Below are 25,379 nucleotides of genomic sequence, written 5' to 3'. Positions count from 1 at the left end.
GATCTTCATTAATATCTATGACTTTGAATTCTTAACCAACTTTTTAATACTTTGCACTATTTTATGTGTTTGTTTTTTTAAATTTCTGCTCAGATGCAGATAAAGATTAGGCTACACTAATATAATTAGTATTATCATTTTTTTATAGTATTTCTATATTATGGTTTGTTTCTGATTCAATAACCAACGTGGAGAGATTTGTGTCCAACATTTATTTTAAAATTAAATCTCAAAATTCCCAACGTGTTTTGATTCAATTACAAAATATTGTTCTTTAATCCATTTCTTTTTTTAATCCATTTCTTTTTTTAATCCATTTCTTTTTTTAATCCATTTTGTTTTGTCTTCCTAAAACGACATTTTGTAGTGAATTACCTCTGTATTAGCGGGGTATTCAAACAGCACTGTAAATTGCATTAATACAACCTCAATAAGAAAAAATATATTAATTCTTAATCTTTTGGGTGATGGCGTCATAAAATATGACAAAAGACATTCAAAGCTTCGTTAAAAAACTCGTGAGAATAAAACAAATATTTGGTAAACCTTAAAAAATGATTAACTGTTGTTCTGTAATAGTCAGAACGTCTTTGTGAATGGTGAGGCCAGCTGAGCCTTGATTGGCTAACAACTCCTGCCTTTGATTGATGGAGCTGATGCTAAATGATTTCCTGACCTTTGTCTCTTCCCTCCAGGTAAGAATGACGGTTCAGTGGGAGGTCATCGGTACTTCCTCTGTAAACCGGGGTACGGGGTGTTGGTCCGCCCGGACCGCCTGTCCTACCGCGATCGGACCAGCCGGCGCACGGGAGACTTCCCCGCCTCCGCCCACGTTCCCGTCTTACGAGGAGAAGCCATTGTTGCGCGGCGGGGGGAGAACCGCAAGTCCTGGAGCAGTTGAGACAGGGAGGGTGGGATGAACTCCCCCCCACAGCCCTCCTCTTCCTCCTCTTCTCCCAGCTATGCAACAGGCTCATAGAAACATACTGCCTACCCTCCTTTAGAACTACACCCACTCACAGGTAATGGGTGGAACTACAATAAAGACATAAGAGACATTCAGAACGAGAGCTAGAGAGTGGACGAGAGACTATGCAGAGAATACAGAAGTCCAGGGAAGGATATTCACCTTATAGGAAGATACTTCTAAAGGAGCAGCGGTCAGTGGGAAGACTGCTGAGAGTGATGGAGGTCAGTGCAGACTCTGTCCTGATTTGGAGTGTCGGAGCTCTGCGGGGGTGTGCAGCCTGGATTACTCTGAGCTAATAAACGGGGATGCAAATGGGTCACATTTTAGGCAGGAGTCCCTTTTTGGATGAAAATACACATCTGAGAATACTTTATTAACTTTTTGAGTGCAGAAGAAAACACTTTTAGATTGAAAAGCAGTCAACTTTTCCAGTTGGTTCCATTTAAATTATTTCTAGTGGTCATGGCTACTAGAAAATGAAATACTGTTCTGCCTAGTAACCACATTCAGTCTGAAACAGAGTGTTTAATGTGCATTTCTGGGCTTTTTTTCCCCTCCCTACACACTCAAAATAATGTGTGGCGATTAGTTAACTAAAATAGACCAAATCTGATTTTAAACTGTTTTGTTTTAAATTCAAAGCTCAAACTAAGGCAGTCAGACTGTGTGATGACGCGTTTGCATCCCTAGATATGATGTCCCAGAACCCCCTGCTCCGGGTGCCACTCCGCTGAACTCTCTACAAACTCATTGTTTGAGCCTCGTCTCCTCCTCCTTCTCCTCCTCCTCCTCCTCCTCCTCCTGGACTACCTTTTCTTTTGAAGATAGATCCTCCCAGAATGTGCCTTCACCACGGCTTGGTTTGCATTGTTTTTATTTCTGTGTATTTAATTTGAATTCATTGTGTTTTAAAGAGAATGCCTTGTGCTAAGTGTGAGGTGATCTCAGGGACTGCCGAGGGGAAAGGACACGGAGCGGTGTGTGTGTGTGTGTGTGTGTGATTGTAAATGTTGTACAGTGTTGCCCTGTGTGCACAAATAATTGTTGTAGTCGTTGTTGATAATTCTACGTGTAAAGCAGGAAAAGGTGTGTCCCTGTTGGACAAAGCCACTATAGGAGCAAGCTGTTTGTACTGGGAGGCTTTAAAAGTCGATTTTGCACTGGAGACGTCGGAGAAGAAGAAGCATCTGTATGTTAGCAGAACGTGTGTGTGTGGTGCTGTTAGAGAGAGGTTGAAGAGCGGAGACAGATTCCTCGAGCAAACTGAAGATGAAATTAGAGTATATCTCCGTGAGGGCCCAGTGGACGTCTGCTCTTGAAGGAAAATGTGCTGGTTGTCCTCAGTGTCTGACATTTAGACGCTAAGGGGCGTTGTAGCACTCTGGTGTTGGGGGGGAGGCATGTACATGTGTCGAGGAATAGAAAGTGAGAAGGACACGCAGAAGCTCAGCTGGGTATTTCACGCTTGAGAATAGAATTGATTTGCTTCTATGCATTTGATCAGTTTAAAAGATTCTAGTTTGGATCGTTTAGGATTTCTGAAGCTGGGAGCGTCACAGGTTAAAGCAGTTCTGACTGATTTAACGTTCCTGGCATGTCTGCTGTGGAAAATGCAAGTTGATGTGGCAGACAAATTAGTTTTTTATTGAACATCACATTCCAGAGGGACTTTTTACATTTCACAGAGACCTTTATTCTTTGTGTGTTCATCGTGCAGGAGCATCAGCAGCACAGCACTGGATCAGACTTTATGAAGACCATCGCTTCATAAAGAATGCAGACAGAGAATACCAATACTTCTCCATCAGTCAGAGGGCTACTCCCCTAATGTGACACAGGAAGTTTAGTTTACTCATCACAGGGAGTGCTACTCAGCATGAGAACGGTCTGCTGTAGTCCTGGGGGGGCTTAACGCCCGGGTAGCAGTTTGACAAAATTGCCACATTCATATATAATTAACATTAGAAATGGCATTTTTATTTATTCAATACAAATAGGAAAATAGGAAATCTAGGAAAAAGATAAAAGCACTCAAAGCACACAAAACTACAATACATTAAAAGCCGATTTTATAAAATAAAAGTATAAAAGAATGAAGGGATTTTGTCCTCGAAAAAATGTTAGAGGGCTTTTATTTTTAAACCAAAACAGGAAGTGCTAAGGTAAACATGGATTTTCATTGACATTTTCCACAGATAAAGACATTAACACTGTAGGGCTGTTGCTGTTTTAATGTCAATATATGGTAATAATTCCATTTCCCTGATTAAAAGCCGAGCCCAAATAAAAAGGAAGTTTGGCGATGCACGTGCAAGTCTGAGAATTGTACCCTGATGATGTCATGAAGGAGTACCCCTTTAACACACTTGATTAAGGTCTGTGTGAAGTGTTTGATTTGAGTCCTGAGTTGGATCGAAGCTTTCTCACCAAGTGAGAAATAGGCATGTGCTTATAGGTTGATGGAAAAATGAAATTGCACCATCATCATCATCATCATCATCATCATCATCATCATCATCATCATCACTAATAAGTTCATATCCTGATGGTGACATGCTATTATTTACTGTTTCTATAGTGACATTAAGTTAATCTATGTAAACTATAGGAGTGTATTTAGATTTCCGATGCAATGATGCATACATTATCTGGAAAACCACGTAAACGGTATGTCCGAACATTATCATCTTTATGGATACATTATGTTTTTCCATTCCTTTTTATCACGCGTCTTATCTCGAGAGGCCTGAATTTACTATTTATGTTTCAATTCTTGTACAGATGCATTTACCGCATGAAAATTGATAAGCCTTTCTTGTTCTTTTAATGAATATTGCACAAATGATTTCATGAAAAATTGCTGCTATTAGCATTGTATATCTTCCTGTAAATGAATCCGCTGATTTATGGACACTCTGCGTCTCTTACTGTAGATTGGAATTCAGTAGTTTTAAAAAATGGCAGACCTGAAAAACTAAAGTGGTTCAACGGCCAATATATATTTTTTAATATGAAGCAGTAAAATTCCTAAAAACGAGGCACTTTGTCATGGGAGCCTTGAAGAGGAAGTGGGGGTAAAAGATGGAATATTTTCTGGGTGAGGATGACTCCTGCGTTGAGAGGAAATACCATATGGAAGTATGAGACACAATACATCACCATAGTCTAGTTATAATGTATTTATTATCCGGCCTTATAGCCCGGGACCCTCTGATTGGTAGGTCGGTTACTATGGGTGGCTGTCTCATTTGTGATTGGTTGGCAGGTTGTAAAGGTTGTTTTTAAATATTGTGGTTTAAAACAGTTATGTGGTAATGAAGGAAGGGAGCAAAGTGTTGTGTGTGTGTGTGTGTTGTGTGAGTGTTGGGCGGACCCGGCTTTGACTCAGTTGAGTTTGCGAGTTCTTGCCAGGATGGGAAATGACCAGCAGCTGCTGCTTTACTTATAAAGGATAAAGTTAAAAGTTCCTGCTCTACTTTTCCCGTCCTGGCAGGGCTCTGTTTTAGGGGCGTGAGATCACTTCAGGCTTCTGGGTGTCCCCGTGTGTTACCGTGCCTCAGAAACCACGTGTCCACGCATTGCTTCATATCGTTCATTTTGCACAAAGTCTCCAGAAAGGGAACCGGAAGAGGTTATTTCTGGAATGCTTCTAAGACGTAGGAAGAAAAATACAACCTGATTTCATTTTTTGATTCTCATGTTACCTTCTTTCTTTAAATTATACTGAAAATGTTTAATTTTCTGTTATTCATTTAAAAATCTGTCAATCACTGCTCAACTAACTTTGTAGTCAAATAATGTCAAATGGTTTAGGGCTGTACCGAGTGACGCCATTGAGATATAAATCAACATTTTTTTTGCATGTCTTTACATTTGGTTCAAAGCTAGCTAAAGATTGGGATGAACAAATATTAATAGTGTTTTATAAACTCATATTTCTTGATTATTCTTCCAAATATCACTTTTCACCATGTTGGAAGAAAAATGTGCTCTCCTGCTTTCCATTCACAAAGGGAGGCACACACTGACGAGTACTATTCATCAAAGGAAAATGATTTAATAAAAATAAACACGTTTTATCCGACAACTCGGTATATATATAAAAAAGAAAAAACATTTTGGCAAGGTTTATTTATTTATTTGTATATTTTATATTATATGTAATGTAAAAAAATACATTTGGTACAGCCCTAAATGAAATTGGGATCTATTGTTTTACCTGACACCAATCATGCTGTATCAGATGAGGCTAACGTTAGGGAGATACATGTAGCTGACGGGCTGCCTGACATTTCAATAAGGAACTGTACAAAGAGAAAAGTAGCATTATAATAAATAGTAAAAACAGTTTTGCTCAAAGGATTTAATGTTGTCTATTTCAGTTGTCTCTATCTCTCCGCTGTGGAGATCAGAGCAAAGCCAGCAGTGTTATTCCTGTGACTGTATCGACCAGAAGAACCACATTAACCCTGTTTCAATTTGTGATGATAGTCCAACATTTTCAGACTGATCTGTATCGGTCCGCAGAGACCTTTTTTATTATTTTTCCCTCTTGTGCTTTTATTTATCTCAAAATGGTCCCATATCTTTGTTGCATTTGTAGGATAACCCTGCCTCAATGTGGCCTTCAACCTGGAGCCAGGAACAATCCCATAATCCCTCACTAAACACATCACTGCTGTACTATACAACTCAAAGTGTACTGTGGTATTATTTAACAGGAGCATTCCAAAAAAGGTCCCCTCTTTTTTTTAAGTGATTTTGAAATACGATTTTCACTCCTGGGAAGGGAAGGTCACTGTGTTCCCTCCTCGGTGAGAAAAGACCCAGGCTTCCACACAGGGAATTTTATACACCGCCATTAAATTATTAAAGATGTCCACTGCCCTACAGCTTCTATCTACCAGGGATCTGAGGTGGAGTTCTACATTTTACCTTCAGTAAAAAACGTTTTGTATTTTCCGGGCACTACAACACATCTTCCGGCCTCGGTAGTGAGTGGTCACCTTTTTTACTGCCTCCTCTTCAAATAATTCTGCCAACTTCTTCTTCCCTGAGGCCCTTTAGCTGCCTCAATTTAAATTTCTGCATATTCTGAAATATTAGAATAAACCAAGCAATAGGTGATGCATTGTGGCCTCGTTGCAAGTGTTTTTCCTTCAGGAACACATTCTTCTCCTCTTGGTGCGTTTTAAAGGCAGTTGGTATCAATGCATTGTTGCATTAAAATGTCCTCGATACCAGCAGCCATATTGAAGGGAGCTGTGTAATAATGGAAGCCCTTTGACCTTTCACACATCTAACAGACAGTTTGAATAATAAAAAATGGGATTTATTTCTGAAAACAGTATTATATCAGCGTAATAATGGTTATCACTTGTCTGTTGATCCTGTGGCACGGGTTTGCCTTCATGTGTTTGTGTGAGTGCACCATCAGAGTGGTTGATCTGTGTATGTATGTGTATATATGCGCATATTAAGACTTATATAAAAAGAAAAATCTCAGCACAAGTTTGGATTTTGATTAATTTAATTGTTTTATGTAATTCTATGCTGCAATCCAAAGAATAAAAATGTATTATAATACATTTATAATTTTCATTTTTTATCATCTGAACAGTAATCTGGTAAGAAAAAATAAAAAAGCAAGATTTAAAGAGTATTTGTTCTTTATTTCTAAGTGTTCATAGCACTTTTAGTGTTTTGAATTGTTTTTTTATAATAATCCAGGCCTATAAATAATTAGTTTAAATATATTTTTTTGGTGCATACAATAGGAAGTTATTTATAATGAATAATTAAATTATAATTATGAATTTGTATAATATACTGTAGTATGACTTCTTGCATGCTATACTTGAATTGTGTGTATATATATATATATATATATATATATATATATATAAAAATAAAGAATATATAAATAATTAAAATGTTTGAAAAGAAAGCAAAAATGAACTTCAACCAGATTTAAAATAGTTGCTAATAGTTGCTAACTGCTACACACTATCAGACAGACACGAAATACAGACACAGGGCTTTGACTCGGATCACTTTTTATTCCCTTGTAAATAGAATATCAATAAAAACACACCTTTGAAAAATAACAAATAAGGTTTATCCAACAGATGAAAAAGTAACAAAAAGGCATATGTAGATTTTCTACATAGTGATTACAGAACAGTCTACCGTCCAAAAAAGGCACTAAATCTTGAAATAGAAAAGAACCAGGGGGTACAAATCAAAGTGACACAACAAATGTCCTGCTGAGGTCTGACATGTTTCATTCTGTACAGTGATTCAATTGTTTATTGCAAAATGAAACGGAAACCGCTCTTGAGGTTTAAAAAAAGTAGGTTTTTTTTACACTTATACCAAGTTATATTTACAGTCATTGGCTGATTATGAGAGAACATTAAGACTGGAACATCTACATTATGTTGAATGATTTCAACCCAAATAAAGAGCATAATGGGATACAACTCTTTACATGTTATACTGCATCTGGTGAGTTCAGAACATGGATGAAAGGAAGAGACAGAACAGATTTGGCAGGACAAATGTGATGAAGACAATACGGGAGTCGGATCGGAAATATCAGTCAGCTTTTCCTTTCGAAATAAAACGGTACAGCAAGGCAACTGAAGGCTCAAACTACTTTTAACGGAGGAAAACACAACAGTACTGTCAGAAACAAAGTGCACATGAGCAGCCTGAATCTGACTGGAAGGGCATATGCTTCCTAAATGTTAAGGAAGCAAAAAAAGGTTTTCTATTTCATGATAGGTTTCTTTATACTTTATATAATCAACTACAATTGAGTCAAATTAAAAGCACAGCACTCAGGGTCAAGAACTGAAAGCGATATGAAATGAAATCCAGACACAAAGACCAGATATTAGGAATGACATGTGGAAATGATAAACAAGAAAAAAGGGATTTCTTCTTTTGTTGTTTTTTGGTCTTATTTCAATTTTCTGCTGTATTTCATTTCTCACTCCTTTCATGTGTTTGGCTCTGAAAGGACACTTTTAACCACATTTTAATTTCACATCAGTTTGCTGTTTCAGACCTGCAAAGTACAACTTAATGAGAGGACCATGAAGGTAGCAACTGACATGATTCAGGCCCAATTCCAAACCTCACCCTTCCCATTCCCACTCCGTGTCCTCCGTCTGTAGTCACACTCCTTTCTTTCAGGTGGGGGTGTAAATACAGCGGCAAGCTTTGGAGCAAACTCCCCTTCGTCTGGCAGAGACAGGAAATGCCGTAACTTTTCGTAAAAACGTTTTAAATCAGCATCTCTTGGACAAAATAATAGTGTGTAGGGGTAGGGTGTAGGGGGCGGTTTGGAATTGGACTTTAAAATCCTGAAATAATCTCATAACAGCACATTGTCTAAAAGGAACCCACGGATTCACTTCAGAAGGCTTCTGCTCGGCAGATAATAAAACATTTTCTTACACTCAGTGGGAAAGTATATTTTGGCATGAAAAATGGAAACATGACAGAACGCTTTGTCACTTATGATGTCTCGGAGTTTTACAAACGCTTAAAGCAGGAGACAGCTGTGCTGCCGTACAATGAAACACACATTCCACCACACAATTTAAATTCTCTAAATCTCATCACATGAGGAGAACTCTACCAGGATGAGAGGACATCTTCTATATCTATATTTTGTAGCTTAAAATTGATACTTTTTTTTTTTGGAGTGGATTTTCCCTTTGTTTACAAACTTTATATTTATTGGTTCGAGTTCAAGAAGGAATTTCCCTTTTTTCTTCCGCCTGGTCACAGTTAGTCTCCTCTGAATATCAGCTCTAGGGTCGCCTGTCTAAACCTTCACATTGGAGCAGCTGTGGAGGAACCTGCAGGGGGGGGGTAGCTTATAGCTGAGCAGGGTAACGTGAGGTATTTGTGTCGAGTTTTGAACTCTCAATTCGTAGCTTAACCTAAAAAAGCACCAGGTGATGAAGCGATGAGGAAGGGTTCACTGTTGCTGCATTGGTTCTGGTAAGTGAAGTATGTACAGCCATTGTGGAAGTCCTTATCATGCACCAAATCATTAAGGCACTTAAACTTAAAAAAAGTTACAGGAAATGTTCTGGATCGCCTAATATTTGACCTTCTTAACGCCAGCATTATGTACTTTTTAGCTGGTGAGAGTCTCAGTTGTTAATTTCACAGGGGATATAAGCTAACTACACCCACGCTAACAGAAGGAGGCCCGTGTCTCTGCCATAGTCTGAGAGAATTTACACACAAGTTAAAATATCAGCTACTGAAATTGGACGTCAACTTTCAGTATTGTTAAAATGCAGTTTTCAATTAGAACCTGATGAACTAAAGCTCCCTTAATCATTTGCTGTGTCTTAACAAATTGTTTGGGTTTTCAAACCCCCATCTCCACATTCCTTAGAACTTTATTAAGCCTGCTGTACGCTTCCTGCCCGGCAGCTAACAGCAGGCTAACTAAGCTAGCAAGTGAATGTAGTGGAGCGTTGAGCAGCTAAAGAAGCAGCTTCCCTGGGATGGTGAAAGCCAGAACAGGACTAAAATGAAAGTGAATATTAGATTTAAAGGTCTCATATTATGCTCTTTTATGGCATATATTATAGGTCTCAAATATATTTTAAAAAACATGTCTCTGACGTGTTTTGCTCAAAATACCAAACAGATCATTGATTTTAGCATGTACACTATTCCTCTGTTTCAGCCCTGTTTTCGAAAGTGCTGATTCTGTGACTGTAGCTCTAAATTTGAGCTGAGCTGAAGCTGACCACGCCCCTTTGGAGTGTCATGATCTCTCTGTCTGAAGAGAGAAGTTTCTAACGGAGAAACTCAGCGAAACGCTGCCGTGATTAAACACCATGATATGTTCCAAACCACATCCAGCATTATTTCTGAAACACTTCTCAGTGTTTACCACTAGAACATTATATGTATTATATATACAACAACTCTAAGTCCCTCCTGCAGACATCCTGCTGAATACACAGACACACAGAGGTGCTGCGGAGGGGATTCAGCTCGCCACTGTATATAGGGGACGATAGGTTGGGACGTGTCACGTGGGGGGGACGTTGCCAGGAGTTCAATGTAAAGCCAGCCCACATTTCCGATATGACGTCATATCTGCAGCAAATCTGGATCAGCTCGTTTGTACCCCCGTTTTTAGAGATGTGGGTAAGGAGGAAAAGAGGAGCTGTATTTTCTGACACCTTGTGAGTCTCCTTACACACAGGGGACATATTTATGTGTAAAAGACAGCAAAAAGTACATTTTGCATAATAGGGGACCTTTACATTTTAAGTCAATATTATAGTTTTGACTGAGGGTATAATATTTCAACAACACTCTTTGTAATATATATAGTGCATAATATAGATGGAAGTTTTAAAATTAGCCAAGAATCTCTTTACATTTTTATTGTGGATGTACGGATCAGATCATTTATAATTCCGTATTTATTGTACTTTGATTTTGTGCTGAACGTTTGAATGGTGCTGACCACTCAAAAATGTATTGGATAACTGAGTTATGTTGTGGGCTATTTTATCCTTCCTATAGAATAGAATATTGGTTTCAGTGTGAGCATGATGTTTTTTAGATGGTGGGGTTAAGCAAAGTGCATTAATACAAATGTATTACTAATAGCTTGTTTTTTTACGATGGGGAGAAAGACGGTATCAGATTAGTATTGGTATCAGACATAAAAAGTGATACCAAGCAACACCGGACTTGATAATTAGGAGTGGGGATGCAGACAAAGAATTCTACAATGGCTGTACTGTGATTAAAGAACACTTCTTTCTGTGTTTGTTTCAAGAGAATCCCACTGTAAAATGTGAGTGATAAGCTTTGATTGCTCCTCCTACTCTCTCTCTCTAGTCCATCTCATTCATGATCACTCCTCAAATGTCTAACACAGCAGGGACTCTAAGCACCATGATATTGATCCAATAAAGTGTCATTTAAAATGAAAATACAATTTAAAACAGGACAGTATGTGTTTAAAACACATGGCATATCGAGCTAAACACAGATACACCTTTAAAAATAAAAAGGAAATGCATTTTCCTTGCAATAATTTGACACATCTGATGCATCGTTGATTAGCACACTATCTCTAATACACGGCTCCATCCGAAACACACACTCAGAAAACACACACAATTCAAACGTAATACTTTGGCTAATGCTTCACTCGTCTCTCACCAACATGAAAGACTCACACGGAAGCTAATATGTCTTTATACTGTAAATAGAAATGGATCAGGATACATATAAATATATATATATATCCCAGCTTATATGATATACTGTATGTATATATATACGTATGAGTGTGTGTGTGTGTGTGTGTGTGTGTGTGTGTGTGTGTGTGTGTGTAGCATATGTATGCATTCACTTTAATCTGTAGTAATACCTCCCAACGGACTGATCCGGTTACAGATCGTCTCACAGTAATCAGCCATTCGGGTTTATAGTTTCACACAAAAAACAGTTTTAGCTACCGTCAACGTTTATGTGCTGAGCTTTTAAAATGATTTGTTATTAATGTAGAAGCAAAGACAGGCCGCAAGAAAGTCAAGATTTCTAATTGCAAAATCTGATCTAAGAATTGGAAGCAGGGCGCGCATCCTGGTATTTTACGGCGTGCCGCATGAGACATGCTGTGCACTGCGATAGTATCTGTATGGGTATTGGAACACACCCCTAATTTAAGTTGTGCAATTTAAAAAAAAATAAAATGCAAAGTGCTAAACATTTTAAAAACTCTTAAAAATCAAAGGTTGAAATTCGAAAAATAAATCAATTTCATAGATTTATAATTTTCTAAATAATTAGGTAGAATTTATATCTGATACATTCAATGTATTCAACTTAATTTGAGTTGTGGTATAGAGATGACATTTTAAGTTGTATAATTATAATTAGAACATTAAAGCATTGAATCTATGTAGCGGCTAACACACTACAATAAGAAAAGCCTCTTTAGTTGACTTTAAATCGGAGAACGGGAAATGTCCACCGATTTCACATCGGAGGATTCAATCCCTCAAATGTAATTTCATTTAAGCTGTCCTTTCTTTGCTTCCATATATTAAGCTTATTATACCAGGGCGGGGATTTGAGGAGTGGGTCATTTTGATTTATTTTATGTTTTCAAAATCATCTCCAGCCCACAGAAACATCCCCTGAACTCAACGATACTGAGCTTATTCTGCTGATTCACTCGTTTGAAGGAGCCAACAGCTAAAAATATCAAAGAAATATGATTAACTCAGACGAAAAGCGCGAAATCGGTTAAAATAAATTCTGAATCCATGCGTTTTATCTATTGAGGCTGTTCAGTTGTGTTGTGATCACAGTGCACGACCCTGAAATGATTTGAACTGTGTGGCAAATACAGTGATGTCCGCACAACGCATCACTTCCTGTCTGTACGGAAGATTTCAAATGCCTAAAACAAATCAGCAAGTGACAAACAATACAAACTGTGCATTTACTTAATTAAATAATTCATAATCTACTTCACTCTCTCTGTTTGATTTGATTTATGTAGGCAAGTTTTATCTTCCGTAGCTGGCTGGGGAGCAGAATAAAAGCTGTTTGGAGTTTTTCTCATGATTATAATATACTAGTAATGCCTATAAGAGAGTAGCAGAGCAGGTTGGTGGTTGGAGGTAGGGTTGGGAGGTATCTCAGGGTTGGAGTTTACACGACTTTTGGTCTTTTTTTTTTCACTTAATACATTCCTATAAAATCTGCTTGCATATTAACACACCTCAGACCCTGCTCCATTCATCGCTCGGACCAATGAAAACGTCCGCCGCCCGTTTCAGTCGTCCTCCAGCGTTTCCGTCTTGATGTCGATCCCGCTGCTGCAGCCCGCCCCCTCCACCTGATTGCTGTGATTGACAGACGCCTTCTCCAAACTGATTGGGTCCTGGGGCTCGGACAGCGTGTGCTCGTCCTTCAGGGAGGGGGAAGGAGGGGACCAGGACACGCCTGTCAATCTGGTTGCCTCCACCTGAGGGCCCGCCCCTGACACTAAGGAGCGGCCAATCAGAGTCGTGCCCCTGTGTCCAGACAAGCCTCCTCTGCCCAGACTGGAAAACCAGCTGGGGAGCAGCGTGGGGACCTGAGAGAGGGGAAGGGGAAGATTATTAAAGATATTTTTTCTTGGAATTCAGAGTGTCTACTTTTAAGGGCCCTATAAAGATGTCTCTCCACTATGATATTATAAAAGTGTTTCAAAATCCATCTGAATTTACAGACTGCAGGTTCAACACGGTGGATCAATTTGAAGAATGGAGAGTCTCTTGCTTACAGATGATTAATAATCAATTAAATGATCTGGGACCAATATGAAGAAAAATGAATACAAAATAAATAGGTTTGTGTTCAGAAATGGGAGATTTTACAATTCTTAAGTACTTGATTTAACACTGACTTATCTTATTCTTATTAAATAATAATAATAATAAGGAAATCGTCAATAGGAAGCTGCTGTCGTGCAACTTTCAGCAGCAGAGGCGGTAAGGAAAGATGCTCTTTATTTTCATACAGTACACTTCATTGCTAATAGAACACATTTTACAGATCCACTCGCTTGGGTTATAAATGCACCTTTATATTGTTCATCCAACAGTTAAGGTAAATCCAGTCCTTAACAATGTTAGGGTTCTAGCTGCCATTTCTAACTAGCTGAAAGACCCCTGTGTGTGTGTGTGTGTGTGTGTGTGTGTGTGTGTGTGTGTGTGTGTGTGTGTGTGTGTGTGTGTGTGTGAGAGGTCAAATTGTACCTGGGTTGGAGAGGATAGGTCAGCTCGACTGAATCCAAACTGCCTGGCTGAAGCTCTCTTGTCGAATAAGGACACCTCGCAGCCCTGTGACAGAGCAGCACAAAGGTCAGCACTTCTTCACAGCTGGTTAGTAATATGGTTCTGGTCAAATATGTGACTCAATGTTTATTTTTACAGCGTGACACTGTGTAACTTCACTGTTCCATAGCTCTGAGCTGCTCAGTGCAGGTTCCTCATAACTCATTGATGTGTAGCTTACCTGGTCGGGGAAGTCGTTGCCGTCCACCTCATCGCTGTTGGACTGACCGCCGGGACTCTGAACCTCGATGCCATGGCTCTCCAAGATGGCTGCTTCTTCAAAAACGCAAACGTCATCATAGCATATCGAACTCAAACAATGACACACTCAGATGCAAGCACACGGTCGGAATTAAGAGCTTCCCAAATGAATTGGACTTGATTTGATATGGTTATTAAACAGATAACCACGCTTAGAGTTTCTAAGCATATGCTTCATGTTGAAGGTAGGATTTGTGTCTGTGGTAACCAACTCAATCCCCCGCAATCCTATCAATAACAAAGAAAACAGAGATAGACATTACCAATGTTAGCGCGCCTCTTGATGTCTTTACGGCGATTGGCAAACCAGTTGTAGACCTTGAGAGATGTGACCCTCTCCAAATCAGACAGCTTCTTTCCTGTAAAACACACACACACACACACCTTTAGACTCTCTGCGAATGTTAGTCAGAAAGTATCTTCAAGGAAATGCCTTGCATGTTCTTCCGTTGACATATTTGCTTTTATCTCTGAGACAAAACAGGTCAAAGATACAATGCTGCTGCCAAATAGTGGCATGTCTGTCATGATGCGGCTCCTATAGTTACCTTTTATTTTTGCTACATGAACAATATACAATTGCTAATTCACATGAAGAGTTTATGAAAGGAGCTTATGAACAGTGATGTGCGAAACTATTAACCCTCACTCCTAACTCACTACCAACACAAGAGCTAGATGCCTACTACCAAGGTGCTTAAAGTAAAAAGTGAATGTCTTCTGGTAACCCAGCATTACCTTTTATTATATCTAGTAAAGTACTGTGGATTATCTTTATAGTCAACGTCATAAAGCACTGTTTTTACTGACCTGGTTTCTGGATGACTGCGTTGCAGGCGGTGGCAATCTCCTCCCTCTTCGCTTCATCTGGGTACTGGTTATCAATGAAGTAGCTGTGCACGCACACACGCACGCACGCACCCACGCACGCACGCACGCACGCACGCACACACACACACACACACACACACACACACACACACACACACGCACACACACACACCACTCCATGTAACAACAACTAGCAAAAGTCCCTCAGTAGAGAGCGAGAACAGTGATGAGTCAACAGCAATGCTGGTATAGACAGTCAATAAAACAGGTTGGGATCTTTCAAAAGTTGTGAATTACTGCATCAGACGAGGCCCTTAAACATACAATCTTAAATGTTCACAAGAAATGTCTAAACTAAAGGCTTAATCTCCCAACAGGTTTGCAGAGATAATTAAAAAGCCAATTTACCACGATTTACATTGCCCCCCTCCTCCTCACCTCTCCATCACAGCCAGACACTCCTTCCTCCAGGTGAACCGGCTCCCTCGCCGCAGACGGAAGCCCGCGGGAGCCGAGCCAAACGGAGGCGGGGCTTGCTGCCAGTCCATCACCTCCTCCATAGCCAATGGGGCGGCTCGCATGGCAAGAGTGGCACCTGAAGACGGAAACACCAACAGGTTAATCAGAAACTCTTCCTGTTTCAGTTTCTTATTCACGAGCACTTAACCGAAATATATACAGTAATTATGAACTGGTCGTACAGTGTACCTTAAGTGCGTGCACACTTCATCATGAGGTTGGAGGACAAAGAGTAATTCATTACACCCTGACATGTATTTAAGAGCATCGAGCCATGCACCAAATTAAAGTCAAGGGACTCTAATTAGAGTATCCTTCAAGGGGAGAGGATAAGTAGTCTGTGCTGATTGTACATTCCTCTGTGTTGCTCTCCACTTAACACAGAAGAGTCATTGTTCAATCACAGGGAAACTACTGTCTTCATTTCTGTACCCAGGGGGATTCTCAAAATGCCAATAAAAAAGGAGACGGATCAGAAGACTCTTTGATTACAACTTATATCAAATCTGCAAATGTCCAAATACCCATACACTTGATTTCACCTCTATGAGTGCCTTTGGAAATCACAGCTATGAATGCTAATGAGCTACGCTACTTTTTATCTGAACTGACGTATAAGAGTTGTCAATCTGATTTGTCCAGGGTCCTACTGAAGGAGACTTTGACAATATGCAATGACAATGTGTTTCCAGCGGATAAGCAGCTCTCTCTATTGTGTGGTAGTCTGAAAGCTCAGATTTTTGCTCAGTCTGCACTGAAAACACTGAAACGTTGACTTCAATTAAATGTTTTATGTAAACAAATTTCACAGAACTGTATTAGGTTAGGTGAAAGAAATAATATTAAGTTAAATCCACTACTCCCCCTTTAGGACATCCTCTGTAAGTGATGCCCAGAGTCCGCACAACTGGAGTCAGAGCGTTTGCCTACCAGCTCCCTTTCTCTGGAACAAACTTCCTGTTTTGATCAGAGAGGCAGAGACTATCCAAACTCTTCAGAGTGCGTTAAAGTCCTTCCTTTTTAACAAAGCCTTATGCTAGAGCTGGTATTTTATGGTATTTATTTGATGATACTTTATTTTATTGTTTAATGTATTTTTATAGTCTTTTGTTGCATCTTATTTTATTTTGTTTTATTTCTATTTGTATTTGACACACTATCTTATCTTTTCATTTTGCTTGATTTGATGTAATATTTTTTATTTAAACGTATTATTATTGCTTTCAACTCACCTAATAGAGCTGACTTCAATTAAATGTCTTAGGTTAGTTGAAAGCAATAATATTAAGTTGAATGTAACATGTTTTATTCAAACTTAATATTATTGCTTTCAATGAACCGAATACATTTATGTGAAAGGTGTTGAGATAATCCGTTTAATTAAAGTCAACATTTCAGATTTTTCAGTGAGAGTTCAGAAACTCTAGGTATTGTTAAGTCATGCTTTCAGTAGAGCTATTTGATAAAGGATATGTGATCCCTTTTGTTTTTACAGTATACTCAGACAAGGGGAGGGTACACTGAAAAACTGATTTAGAGAGATGTATTATGTCAACAGATTTCACATAACTGTATTAGGTTAGTTGAAAGCAAAAATAATAAATACAAACTTAAACTCAATATTATTTCTTTCAACTAACCCAATAGAGTTACGTGAAATTTGTTGACATAATACATTTAATTAAAGTAAACGCTTTAGTTTTTTCAGTGCAGGGGTGATGGTGCAGGGTTGGTGTTACCGGGGTTGGTCTTCTCCAGCTGGTACCAGCGGAAGAAGGCTCGTTTCTTCTGCTCGCTGAGGTCCGAGCCCTGCTGCAGCAGCCAGTGGGAGATCCGACTCTGGCTGATCCCTGGAGGAAGAGGAATGGAGCCACATCTGTATCGTATGCTGGCATGACAACTCTTCTGATTCAATTGGCCCGTTTGAGATCCGGGTGAAGGTGATACTCACCCGTTACCTGAGCGACCACGGCCTGGGAGATCCGCCGGTTGGCCAGGAAAGATTTAATCTCTTCTTTGATCACAGCACTGTCCCTCCTGTGAGCAGACATGGGGAATCGACTGTTTACCAAGTACAATACATGTTTATATCTCTGACAGGCTGACATTACACTTATGGCACAAGATAACAGTCACTATACTGAAAGCAGCTGTAAATCTGCAATCTGCCCTTCCATATACACACAGTATGTAAATGGCAGCAGCTGTGGAGGCTGAATATGTGCAGGAATCAGAGGCTGGTCCTGCTGTTACAGTGCCTGCTTTCAGGCATGATTTCATCTTCACACGCCCTCAAATCAATAGCACTCTGATTGCTGCTGTCTCACTGCAGTCTACAGATGAGAGGCACTAGTTAGTGTGTGAGTGTGTGTGTACAGTGCTGTATGTGTGAGTGTGTGTGATCACATTTAGATTGTGTGACATACAGGCAGAGTTGTTCAACTACCAGGATGTCTGTTTCGGAACTGATTACTTTATTTATTCCAGCGGAAATTGGGTTTTGTGATCATTTTAGACAAAAAAATTCAAGACAAATACAAAAACAGAACAGAAATATGTTGACAAACATAAGAAGTTAAGGTCAGAGTGTTCAATAAAAAAGATTAAATAAAATAAATTAGGATAAAGACAAAGAACAAGTACATACATTTGTACTACAATATAACATCTACATTACAATATTTGTATTAGGAAATAACAAGACATAAATGCTGAATTGCTAAGCTTAGGACCGTCTCTCTAGTGAAGCTATCTACATATCAATTCCAGGTTATTCACTTTTATACAGTTAAAACACAGACTAGTAAAACCATAAGACATAATAATGGGACTGAAATGGGATATCTTGATAAGATATCTGAAAGCTATTTGAAAGGTTTAAGGCAACCAGTTACCAGTGGGTTCTAAAACAGCTTGCATCTTAAGCCTCTCTTAAATTCAGCCAGCAACAAGTAGGGGATTCCTGGCAGTCGAGGAAAGTACTGCAAATCCATGAGGGATCGAGTTGCCAACTAGTACAATCAAGTGTATGCACCAAAGAAATACACTGGCAGGACATTTTACAGTTAAAACATAAAAACGTTTTTTTTTTCCAACTTAGACAAGCCGAAAAATTTGACGATTTTAGTCCGTTTAGACTCAATTGTAGAATGTAAGGCAAAAAAGATGGCAAAAAAGATGGCGCTGGGCCTTTCCTTTGGGTTAGGGTTAGAGTTAGACACCCTTGATTGACACCACTTCTCATTACTCTGTGGTGGACAAACCACTATAAGCTAATTGAGTCTTACCTCATCAAGTCCTCCACCTTGTCATCAACATCTATGTCCTCCTCACTGGTCTCAAACCCGTATCCCGGCGCTGTCACGCTGCCACTGACAACGGCAAGAGGAAACCGGGGCGGCGACAGCTTCCCATTGGTGACCGCCACAAGGCCGTTCTGGACTACTGTCGCAATGGCGACGGGTGAGGCTACTGGAATGGGTAGAGGCGGTGAGGTTGTGTCAAAGTTGGTACTAGGCGACAATGCGAGTCGGTTGTTGGGGAAATGTGTCTGGGTGGCGATGGAAGTCATGGAGGAAGAGGCGACGACGGCACTGGAAGATGACAAGGAAGACGAGGCAGGCATGTAGGGAGGTTTGTGGGACAGCTTGTGTCCATGTTGCCGCTCCAGGTGGTCCAGGGTGTCCAGGGCGTGGAGGACCTCCGCCTGAGTGATGCCCGTCCTCCGTAGCCTCTGGAGGAGGTCGATCTGCTCGATGGTGAAACGAGGCTCCTCACACTGCTGGAACATCCTGCAGGAAGGAGATCACAGAGAAAATGATGGTAAAGAAAACATTTTACTTTGTTTTACTACACACTAGTATTTTTCTAACAGAACAATGATTTACATGTAGAACATTTCACTGTCTCAAAATGCAAGAACAAAATGTAAAAACTAAATATAATTCACATGAAAAAACTCAATGGAGCATTGTTCTTATAATGCACTCGTATAAATGGGTCCTCAGGGCTCAAGAATAACCTTTAAAAAGGGCAAAAAAACTATTTTAGGTCCGCTTGTTTAATGAGTTATAAAGATATATAAACTGCCTGGCCAAAAAAAAGGTCACACACTCTAATATTCGTTGGACCGCCTTTAGCTTTGCTTACGACACGCATTCGCTGTGACATCGTCTCCACAAGCTTCTGCAATGTCACAACATTTATTTCTGTCCAGAGTTGCATTATCTTGTACTGATGAAGGGAGATTCGGACCACTGCGCAAAGTCTCCTCCAGCACATCCCAAAGATTCTCAATCAGGTTCAGGTCTGGACTCTGTGGTGGCCAATCCATGTGTGAAGATGATGTCTCAGCGCTCCCTGAACCACTCTTTCACAATTTGAGCCCGATGGATCCTGGCATTGTCATCTTGGAACATGCCCGTGCCATCAGGGAAGACAAACATCCATTGATGGAATAACCTGGTCATTCAGTATATTCAGGTAGTCAGCTGACCTCATTCTTTGGGCACGTTGCTGAACCTAGACCAGACCAACTGCAGCAACCCCAGATCATAGCACTGCCCCCACAGACTTGTGACCCTTTATTTTGGGCCGGGCAGTGTGTGTCAGCTTAATATTGATTGTGACGTAAAATAACTAAAGTTTCATGGTAATTTATTAAATTCTTTGTAGTTTATGTTTTATTTTCGCACACTTCGAATCTCTAGTGTTCTTTGTTAACCTTTCCAGTCCCTCAAACTCAATTGTCTCTGAAACAGACGCATGAATGTCAGTGCACAAAGCATGAGCAGCATTGTCTGGCTCTGGTTATGACTGTAAGATAAATATTTAAATATCATATATGCAACTAATCATTATTATTTTTTTGGAACGCACATTTCTAGTGGTCGCTTATTATTTCAATCATAGGAAGACTAACAATTGGTCAATTGAACTGTGGAACAGCCTCCCAATAGATCTTAGAATTGGAATAAAAAATGTGTAAATTAAAGACCTATCTTTTTAATTCGGCTTTCCATTTAGTGGTATCACTGTTCATGTTTTATTGTTTAAAGGTTCTGTGGTATAAAGCTTTCTGTTTATAATTTGGTTTTAATTACGTTCCTCCATATTTATTTTGTATTGTTATGGAAATTATGATATTAAAGCTAATAAAGTGTAATCCTAATGAAATGTGACTTTTTAAACAAAGTGGTATCCTGGGAGTATTTTAAGTCCTTCGAGATAACACATGCATTGATGTTATACTATAAATATGTATGCGTGAAAACCGATGCTTTTCATGTCTTAAGAAGGGGGTATCGGCGACACCCAATTGTTCTTGGTAGGGGTGAGTTTTGCATTTTGTGATAGGCGACCGGCTGAGCCCAAATGGTGTTGTCTTGTAAATTGTCTCTGATGTTTCCCTATAAGAGAGTGTGTCACACACAGAGCAGGACCGAACTCTGAAGGAGTCGTCATGCTTGCAAGCATTAAAACAAAGATCTAAAAAAACTTTAATTCTTTGCATATTTGCCTAACTCATCATTTACTCTTTAGACAGACGCTGATTTGAAGTTGCGACGGCAGTATTCTTATTCTGTAAAGCTTTGGGAAGCATCTTGCATGAAAGGTGCTATATAAATAAAGTGTATTATTATTATTATTGTCATTAATGGCAAACAGTTATTGTGAGATTCTGCTTTAAAAAGGTATACTGTCGAGTTTTGAACGCTAAAGCCGTAGTGGCCATGTTGTAGTCCTTCTTGTGTTTGAACAATAGCATCGTGATTCTCTTCCTTTTCCAACTCTGTGGCAATACATTAACAAAGACAGTGATAACAAAAATCTGATAGCGAGATAAACAATGCACTCTGTAGGACCAGCACTTACAGTACACCTAAAGGACACGCATTGTATGTCAGGAAACATGATTCAGTTACTGTAGAGAGAACGACAAGTGAGTTTTGTCATAATTATAGTATAAGGATCGACCAAAGGACTGTTCGGGTCACATTCGTTGTGTAACGGAGGCTATATAAGACACCATTGTGCAACATGGTAATGCTTTTATATGCATTGTGGGATATGCACTGGCTTTTATATCACATGACGTCTACCATGATTTGTTTTAAGTCCTTGTGCATCATTGGTTCACAATTTAGGTTCAACGCAGCCAAGGTGAACTCAACCAAACAAAAACAAAAATAAACTAAAGAATGTAAATACATGAAGTGGCTATAGCACACAGCCTGGTGGCCATAAATATTGTCAAAAATAAAGCCTGGTGTACTGAAATAACATCGACATTTTGTACTTCTGATTCATTTTAACATTTTTAGGGAATGAATGATATTTCTCTACCCACTGAGCTTGACATCCCCATTCATGAGACAATCAGAGAACAAAATGGAAGAAAAGGCACGTCCGTTAGCTTCCTGCCTGCAGATTTACAGCGCACACACACACACACACACACACACACACACACACACACACACACACACACACACACACACACACACACACACACACAACACACACAATTTTAGACATCAGAGCTCAGCAGCTGCTCTCCAGATATGAAATGCTTTTCTTCTGGATTAAGTAAGGCTTTTATCACAGTGAATACATTTCCAACCCCAATAATCATATCATGTTCCCCAAATAACGTAATGTATGTGGTATGTTTTCAAATGAAAAACATGCCCACTTCAATGTGGCTCAAGTTATTATTTTGATAATAGTAATAATGTACTTTTGAATGTGCACTGATTTTTTTGTCACAGTAACAGCGACTAAAACCGAGATAGAGAGAGAGAGAGAGAGAGAGAGAGAGAGAGAGACACAGAGGAAGATAACATGAAAAAATGAGATAACACATCTGTCTCTATGCGCTCTCTCAGATGCAGAGAAGAGAAACAGGCCACAGCAGAGAATCAAAGTCAGCAGACATGTCAACACTTATATAGAGAAGGAGGGTGAGGGTGAGTGTGTGTGTGTGTGTGTGTGTGTGTGTGTGTGTGTGTGTGTGTGTGTGTGTGTGTGTATGTGGCGTGCTTCTTGGAAAAATGCCAAATAAAATTTACATCTCAGGCAGCCAAGCTCCATACTTTCTCTGACTGCTGCAGAGGATGAGTCATTGTATATATAGCTAGACTGATAGGATCCATACAGGGCTGCTAAATTATCATTTATGTTTCTATTTAGTTTAAAACTGATTCCTTCTTTTGTCTCTTTTATTCATAAATCCTTCCATTAATTGTTGCAGATTAATGAAAGGATTTCACTCTTTTTATAATAGTATTTACCAAGTCTTGTTTACAGATTATACAGCCTAGCATCTAAGTTTGCTCATTGTAACACGCTTTCAAAGTATCTCTGTTTATGCAACATTCTCTGACCAAAGTGGACCATGTAAGGAAACAGAACATACTAATATTATTTATTTAAAACTTTACACACATGTAACAGAAAGAAGGAGACAGGGAATGACATGCAACAAAGGTCCCCAGCAGCTGGATGATAACTGATAATGCGCTTCAAGGTCGGTGCCTTAACCCCTCATAACCTGCCTGACTAGATAACTCTGAATCAACCCTGCCTTTAAACATCAGCTCTCAGACCTGAGGTTCACTATCATGTTTAGTATTACTCGACATGCACTGTGAAACACTAAAACAAGACAACAACAAATGTAGAAATGTACAGACAAAGTTAGAATGACCAAAGGAAGCAAGATGTGTCTAAGAGCAATTTGACTGGTCCAGATAAGTGGCAGCCTTGCAGGAAATGCATTGAAGCTGTTCCTATTAAAAGCTCAGCAAGAAGTGGGGACACAAATGGTTTTAACTCCACAGACACCTGCTCTCTACGGCCTTTCTTAACATAGGTAAAACTCACTATAGTGTGATATTCCAAAAAGGAGCTTGAATATTATAGCTTGTTATATTCTGTAGCCTTAAAGAGGCCCGCTTTTTGGGGTTCTCTCTTTTCTGCCTGAAATGTCTAGATTGTAGTCCTTTGTTTACTTCAATAACATAATGCCATCACTACGTAACACTTGTGCTTCTATTGGCTAGTGCTACAACACATTGTATGTGATAGGCTAAGAGGTGGAACATCTCTCCAGCTAACCAATTAAGGCAGATGGGCTCTGGTTTCAGACAGAGGCGGAAAAGAGGTGCTGCAGCACAGGCAGTATGAGAAAAATAAAGAGCTTTTTGAACATTAAAGCATGGAGACATGTCAGAGAGGCACTAAATACAAACATGAACCTGAAATTAAATTCCCATCAGTGCCAGAAGGCCAACACAACTTCACGTCTTTATCGTAGCAGACAAATTACTGATAATGCCTCGCAGACAAAAGCCAAGATGCATCTTTTCTCAACAACAGCAAATAATATCAGCAGGGGAAACTTACTTTGTTGCTGCTACTATCAGTTTGAGTTCAATCCTATTTTTCTGGAGTGAGGATTCAAAATGTTTGACCATGTGGCTGCAATTGCGAAAGTAGGGATAGATGCACTAGAAATCAAATAGTGCTGACTGGCTCAATTCCTTCAGGGATCTCTGCTAAGAAGCAGCAGCAGGAAGTATAGGAGTATGGGCACACATGTAATACACACACAAACACACACTGAAGCCACAACCAGAGTCACAGTTTAACTGAAATCCTGCCATTGAGGAAGACACTGAATGCCTTACAGCTCCAGGTGCTGAACTTGACCTGACCTCTGACCTCCCAGTGGATGAGAGGATGGTTAGATTACATTGTAATACATCATGAAACAACACTGTAGGTAATGCTTTGTATCCACCTTCAAAATAAACTTCACATCAGGCAGGACCAGTATCTCACTTTATCTGTTTGTTTTAAAGTGTGTCATGTTTACTGTAATTGCAGGGGGGGCTACTTAATAAATTATAACATGTTAAAAGTTACTTGCATTACTATTCCTGAACCCAGTGATCCTAACTACCAGACGTGGCATAACGTTGAACTGTCTTCTGGTTTACAGTATGTGCCAGCTTAGTACAGAGACTAAAGTATTTTAATTACAGTAAGGCAACTTTGTAAGTGCCTTCGGAAACCCAACACTTAACCGAAAAAGAACCGCTGTTTTCTGTGCCCACATACTACACTGTAGTAGTCCCAAATGATAAGGTCGCCTCGCTGCATTGTGTTCTATTGCATTGACTTTCACGCCAAATCACATTCAAAAATATGGATTTGAATGTTGCCCTGCTTCTAGGAAAATAATTATTTACGACAGAGGGTGTCTTAAGACGGTATATGTTAAATGAAGGACAACTCCTCAATTCGGCATATGTCAAACAAGCAAATTCATTCAAAGCATCACATAAATAGTTAATTTAGCTTGTCCGCCTATCGTGGCTGTAAACCGTAATTATGTCTACTAAAGCACACACTGTGCATCGCGGTAGACCACCTGGAAAAGTTGACATTGTGTTTGTTTAACTGTTTCTTGGTTAACTATGAGCAGGCCGAATAGGAGGCTGACTCTGTCTGATTCAGATAACACCGTAAATATCAGTTTAGTTGGTGTTAACATTAACCGCCAAGTATAACGCTGCGGCACAGCGGCGTTTTTAAGGAGTTTTCTGTGATCACTGCACAGAGAGAAGGAAATGCATCGGGCCAGCAGGACCGTTTGAAGACAGCAGTAGTTGGAGCTGCAGGACTTTCCTTACCTTAATATTCCAGTCTCAGAGCCTCCGCAGATGTTTGTTTAACCATATATCTATTGCCTCGGGGCGCCGGGACTCACGGACGCTGATAGTTTTCCCAAAATGTCTCCTCTGTTTCTAATTGGGTTTCAATCCACCGTCAGACAGATTCGCCTTTTGTCCCGCAGACAGGCGCCATGTTGACACAATGACGCAAGGAACGACGGGAGT

At 39.6% G+C, this 25,379-nt stretch overlaps 2 protein-coding genes across 10 annotated transcripts in view; one reads left to right on the top strand and one right to left on the bottom strand.

The window, feature by feature from the left end:
* The window catches only part of kif13ba (kinesin family member 13Ba), a 47,614-nt gene extending 40,984 nt beyond the window's left edge, over positions 1 to 6,630 (top strand). For all 7 annotated transcript variants that reach the window (XM_063881185.1, XM_063881184.1, XM_063881188.1 and 4 more), the window contains one exon: positions 696 to 6,630. In XM_063881185.1, coding sequence (XP_063737255.1) covers positions 696 to 901 — 206 coding nt within the window. In that variant the 3' untranslated portion in view covers positions 902 to 6,630. The remainder of the gene's footprint in view (positions 1 to 695) is intronic.
* A 379-nt stretch (positions 6,631 to 7,009) lies between these two features.
* Positions 7,010 to 25,355, bottom strand: LOC134863327 (homeobox-containing protein 1-like). 3 transcript variants are annotated; one of them, XM_063881789.1, is made up of 10 exons: positions 25,173 to 25,355; positions 18,762 to 19,265; positions 17,426 to 17,511; positions 17,214 to 17,324; positions 15,394 to 15,550; positions 14,935 to 15,017; positions 14,388 to 14,483; positions 14,045 to 14,139; positions 13,786 to 13,869; positions 7,010 to 13,121 (listed from the first exon to the last, which is right to left on the bottom strand). In XM_063881789.1, the coding sequence occupies exons 2-10, from the start codon at positions 19,262 to 19,264 to the stop codon at positions 12,819 to 12,821; spliced, it is 1,518 nt and encodes a 505-aa protein (XP_063737859.1). In that variant the 5' UTR covers position 19,265; positions 25,173 to 25,355; the 3' UTR covers positions 7,010 to 12,818. The 3 variants fall into 3 exon arrangements, with proteins under 3 accessions (XP_063737859.1, XP_063737860.1, XP_063737862.1); XM_063881790.1 differs by having other exon boundaries at positions 14,045 to 14,136; XM_063881792.1 differs by having other exon boundaries at positions 14,045 to 14,133.
* Positions 25,356 to 25,379: the final 24 nt, after the last annotated feature.

The sequence above is a fragment of the Eleginops maclovinus genome, chromosome 4 (assembly GCF_036324505.1).
Source record: "Eleginops maclovinus isolate JMC-PN-2008 ecotype Puerto Natales chromosome 4, JC_Emac_rtc_rv5, whole genome shotgun sequence".
In the NCBI taxonomy this organism is placed as follows: Eukaryota; Metazoa; Chordata; class Actinopteri; order Perciformes; family Eleginopidae; genus Eleginops; species Eleginops maclovinus.
This window is presented reverse-complemented; position numbering and strand designations above follow the sequence as displayed.

Excerpts from the sequence above, each read along its gene's own strand:
- LOC134863327 (XM_063881789.1), bottom strand. The coding sequence starts at position 19,264 with ATGTTCCAGCAGTGTGAGGAGCCTCGTTTCACCATCGAGCAGATCGAC. Across the intron at positions 15,018-15,393 it reads TGTCTGGCTGTGATGGAGAG|CTACTTCATTGATAACCAGT; the intron begins GTGAGGAGGAGG and ends GTGCGTGCACAG. Across the intron at positions 14,140-14,387 it reads CAAGAGGCGCGCTAACATTG|AAGCAGCCATCTTGGAGAGC; the intron begins GTAATGTCTATC and ends GCGTTTTTGAAG.